The sequence below is a fragment of the Micropterus salmoides genome, unplaced genomic scaffold, assembly GCF_014851395.1.
Source record: "Micropterus salmoides isolate LMB-PRFRI ecotype aquatic unplaced genomic scaffold, ASM1485139v1 Ms_hic_scaffold_14, whole genome shotgun sequence".
Classification (NCBI taxonomy): domain Eukaryota; kingdom Metazoa; phylum Chordata; class Actinopteri; order Centrarchiformes; family Centrarchidae; genus Micropterus; species Micropterus salmoides.
Genome location: NW_024040485.1, coordinates 32,094,400 through 32,099,602, shown reverse-complemented (window position 1 = coordinate 32,099,602; position 5,203 = coordinate 32,094,400). Strand labels below are relative to the sequence as shown.

At 39.0% G+C, this 5,203-nt stretch overlaps 1 protein-coding gene across 1 annotated transcript; it reads left to right on the top strand.

Moving 5' to 3' along the window:
• The first annotated feature begins 1,762 nt into the window (after window positions 1-1,762).
• LOC119901620 lies at window positions 1,763-3,776 on the top strand. The gene is made up of 7 exons (XM_038717195.1): window positions 1,763-1,816; window positions 1,900-2,017; window positions 2,129-2,220; window positions 2,324-2,438; window positions 3,182-3,373; window positions 3,514-3,607; window positions 3,773-3,776. Exons 1-7 carry the CDS (start codon window positions 1,763-1,765, stop codon window positions 3,774-3,776), a joined length of 669 nt encoding a protein of 222 aa, XP_038573123.1.
• Window positions 3,777-5,203: the final 1,427 nt, after the last annotated feature.

The window sequence follows — 5,203 nt, the reverse complement described above, 5'->3', positions numbered from 1 at the left end:
TGTCCCGTTCCGCAATAATGTGTTTTAGTCCCGCTCCCGCCCGCATCTATACCCTTATGTGCATCTCCCGCCTGTGAAAGACCCAGGATAGGCAGGAGGGATGTTCAGTTTTGCGTTCTGTCTTACAAAAGAGGCACTTGACAAATGAGAAAGACTGCCAGATGTCTGATTTTAAGTTTTATTAGTTCTGAATGTACTACATAGGTGATGAATGTAGGCTACTTTTCCTGATTTTTCCAGGACGATATGATCTCAGTATGCCTGAGATGAAATGTGGATGACTTAGTCCGTAATGACTACTGGCCTGCTACCCGCTTTTCCACGGTGTACGCTACAAATGTTTTTTGTTCTTATGAAGAATTGAAGATGGCAGCACCAGGACTGTCCTGCCAAGCATTCTTAAGAATGCTTGATCAACGAACTGTCCGCTTTGGCCGTGTGAGTATGAGTGGTGGGAATCACTAACAACTAGTACTAGTATTGATGTGTATCGCAGAACGACTATGGTGACATTATCAACACACTGATTATTATAATTGGAGCATGTTGATGAAATCAAAACAGTGATTCAGCTGGACTCGATACATTAATAGAACATCATCTAAGATTCAAAGTCTTTGTGTAAAAACTACCACTCAGTAAAGAATCTAAATTCATACATACTAATGTACAAAAGTATTGGAGCAATTTATCAACTCAATCACTCAAAACATTAGACCTGTGTATAAGATCAAGTAGTGATGTCACATCCTAGTCATGCAGTTTGCATTCAGAAAAAAAACAAATAGGTCCATAAGACATTTGGTTAAGTTTGGTGTGGGAGTCGAGTTTGCTGTGGTCTTTTTTGGGGGGGACTTTGGTCGTGATGTTTTTTGTCCGTGACATACAAAGAGCCAAAAGACTTCCAAAGATCCACTGGGCTGAGCGACTGCCTGTGGAGGCTCGATGCAGGAGGATTTGGTGTCACCTTTGACCTTTAACTTTAGTTAACTTAACTGTGAATTATGTTGACATGTTTGCTGTTCTGAACAGACTGGGAAGATCACAGCAGACAGCTTCAGAAAAAGCTTTTAGAGTGGGAGGCTGTTAGATTGAAGTGGATAAGATCTGCAGGGAGGAGCATTTTATCTGTCCTGCATGCACCCAGACATGCTTGCTGTTCTGTGGACTGAAATCGCAAGACTACGCTTTAAGAACGCAGCAAGGTATTACAAAATGTGTGTAATTTGCAGTGTTTGTTAAAGTAACCTTGCTGTGTCATATGAAGGTCAATGTGTACCTTCTTTCAATTAGATCTGAAGAACAAGCCTTATTTGATGGCATCTTCATTGCAAAAGATGATGAAGTAGAAAGATTTGTGGATTACATTCATTCCAACACCAACCATGTAAACTTGTTGTATAATATTTCTAAAAACACGACCAATAACATTTTACAGTTGACATTGTTTGGGTGAGTCCTGACTATTTATATCAACCTTTTTCCATGTTGTAGGTCTCTGGAAGAGGTGTCTGTGGAGGGGAGTGGTCAGCTGCCAGGGAAACTTCTCAGAGATCCTCTAGTAAAATTGATGAGGAGGGACTTGAGCTTGCGGTCTGTCGACATGGAGTTTTTCTCGGTGCTCTCAACATGTTCAGGGGAGAAATATATGCTTATCCCCTCTACCTGCAGAACAAGCTGGCAAATAAGTCAATAAGCTTTTTTGCCATGGATGTAACCTGCAAGTACAAAAAGCTGCCCGGAGCTCCAGCACCTTCTGAGCATGAAACCATTCCTCTCAGTGTTTCATGCCAAAGCCCATGATTTTAAAGGCGAGGTAAGAAAACATTACCATGTCATTAACCGTCCCTAAACACCTGCAAAGGTATGTTGGCAGCTTTTAAGTATTTTCCTCAATAGGTTAAATGGAGTGGAGCTTACCAGCAAGGGGCCGGATTGACACTTGGGGAGGAGGTTGAGCAGTGTAACGCCTTCCTCTCTAGGATTGCTGTGACCACAAAGCACATGTCCAAAGCAGGTAAGGTAACCACACACTGCACTACTTAGATTGAATGTGTTACAAGAAAATTGTAGCCAGTGAGGGACATGTGGTACAACACAGATTAGTGTATTTTTTTCTTTTTTACAGGACGTACAGACATGCTTACACTGATGGCCATGCGCTGGAATCAGCAAAAGTTTAATAACTTGGCTGCTTCACTTGCCTGCCGATATCAGAAGGTAGAGATGAGTATTGTTATTTTCTTATATTGTAAATACCTTCTATTGTATATTTTTGTAGGTATAACATTTTTATTTCATTTCCTTTTTTTGTTATTTGAAGGCCGCAAAACGCCTGGAAAGCCAACTTCAGGATCTGGAAAGCATGAAAATCCAGCTGGCAGTGACACAGGTTGAAGTTGAGGGCTGGGTCACTGATATTAAGGAGTGGGCAGAAGGTGATAGTTATACTATTATTTCAATGTCTCAGTTCTGCAGATAATGGGAGACATGCTTCTGCAAGTAATTACTGTTTTAAAATGAAATCATACATACACTGTTTTCTTGGTCATTTACTTGTGCAGTTAAAATGCCAAATTTTAGTATGTAGTGCATGCACACTGGAAATCATGTCAAAACAAAGTGCCCTGAAAGTACCTGAATGGTGCACAGTCCAAAAGTTGGAACATTGGACATTTCGGTGACATTCAACACTTTATTTTAAGGTGTCCTTTTAAGATTGTAATTATACATTTAAATACGGAGTAAATTAATTAACTACATGTACTTACTATAGGATTAGGGTAGGATTAGGATTTGGTTGAGGGTTAGTTACATGTAATTATGCATAATTTATTGTTATTACTATTTTAAGTTCATGTAACATATGTAACAAGGACACCGTAAAATAAAGTGTTTCCGACATTTCTTGCAGTTAGCGGATCCCATCTTGGCTACGTTGTCATTTTCTTTGGTACCCTGTTACATACTTCCTATACATGCTAATAAATATGAAATGAATATTGAGACTCACCTGTCCTTCCTCCAGGAGCTTTTTTTTATAAAGAAAAAAAAAGCAGCAAAGAGGTTAAGGTAATCCTTATGACTTCCCTGTGGCGTTCTGTGTTACACTGAGACTTAGCTCGTTTCAGTTACTGCCATGAAAATGTAAGTGAAATGTTTACACTTCTTTTCTTCTCAGCAACAACATCCCAAAAGAATGCCGATCTTGACGCGGTGACCAGTAGAATGGAGGTGCTGGTGGCCAGCATTAAAAGAAGGTCCCAGCGCCTTTACAAAGACACCGATGGCAGCAAAGGTCAGAAAGAAAGAATCGTCTTTGACATCATTCTCTCTGACGAGACAGTTTGGCCATGGCAACTTTCACATGGTGGTATGTACACAAATCTGTTGACAATTTTGTTTGATTCAAAGTAGCACAAAACCAATTATGCCTTATCCCAGATTATCTCAAATATTATTTGAAAAATAATCATACTTACAATTTACTTATTTTCCACAACTGTATCCCAGACGCTGTAGATTTGAAAATCAAGAGGAAGGCGTTTGATGTTGTGATGGCAATAAGGAGACTTGAGGAGGAGAGAAGATTGTTCTTTCTGAGATGGCAAAGCATTGGAAATCTCTCTCCACTCGTGCAGACACACTCAAGGAGATGTCATCCCAGCTTTCCAGTGAGGCGTTGCAAAGTACGTATTTAAGTAATGTGTTGTAATACTATACTCTACATTGTAATTTTTTTTCTGATAATTTTTTGTTTTACTCCCATAAGGTGAGCTGTGGGCTCTAAATGAAGAAGGGATCGAGGGTTTCCTCAGCTTAACTTTGAGAAAGAAGCAAGAAGTCACCAGAATGATGAAGCATGCAAGAGACTGCTATGCTCAAGTTTTTGATCATATTCAGTGAAATCGACACTATAATCGCCCTATTTCTGATACCGTGGGGGGCAGAAATGTTCAGTAGCACCTCAATGCAGTACATGAGATCCACGGGGAGGAGTCGGATCAAGATCCAAGGGGTGGAGATGGGTAGGATTAGGGTTGGGTTTAGGGATTAGGGGTGGGGTTTAGGGATCAGGGGGCGGAGTTGGGTAGGTTTAGGTGTATGTAAGGTGGGAGGAGTTGGATCTGGATCCGACTCCTCCCCATGGATTTCATGTTCCGCAGTGAGAACCATCTCGAAATGTTGCTGTGGGGGCCACCACGGTCAAATCAACAAAGAGGAAACACTGTAAGTCAGATATGCTTGAATAATAGTAATTATCATATCTACATGTTACATTACAACAATAATAATGAATGTAGTTATACAAACTGAAATTAATTTAAGAAACTGTTTTCGAATAGTCGTCTTCTGTTTATGGTAGAACAAACTATGTGCAGAAAAGTTTACAGGAAGGTGTAAATATGTGTATTTTACTAATAATAATAGACATTATTCCACTGAGTTTTCTGACAGTTTTACATGGACACAACCCCATTTTTTTCTTGCATCAACTCACCTGCTACAGATGGTCTCTGAAAGCATCCTTGACAGGACTTATTCAGCTGCTTCTCATGTGCAGTGAAGGTACTAGAGGTTCAACAAATGCAAAAACTGGCCCAAAACTTGAAAATGTGACTTAATTATAGACACTATAGTGGTTATTATATACACACACAAACCAATTTTTCTGAATTTGGATGTTTAATTGGGAAGTTGAATTACTTCAAGACTTGCTTTAATAACTACATTTCCTGACCTAAGCACTTTGATTTGCCTTATATACTATATAAAAAAAACTACAGTTGAGTGTTTAAAAATACAGCCTAATGGCTTGTTTGATTAATTTGGATTTGTTGTACTATTGTGAAAAACCAAAAAATAAAACTATAAAAAGAGAAGCATTTTTTTTTTTGAGACTAAAGGGGAAAAAACATGAGAGCATATTTATGGTGGGACTTTGATTTAAAATCACACGCATTATTAGTAGTTTTAAAATTTAAATGAATGACTTTTTGAAATTTCAATTTATGGGTTAGGGTTAGTGTACATACAGTATACAACATGTGTTTTGGCATTTTTGGCACACTTCTTCCTCGGCTTACAGCATACAGAACAACTCGCATATCTCATTCAACCATTTCACAAGTTGATGAAAGGGTCTTGACATGGGTCAGAAGGTATTAGAAGTCATAAATGATGAACCAATCCATCAGCTCTG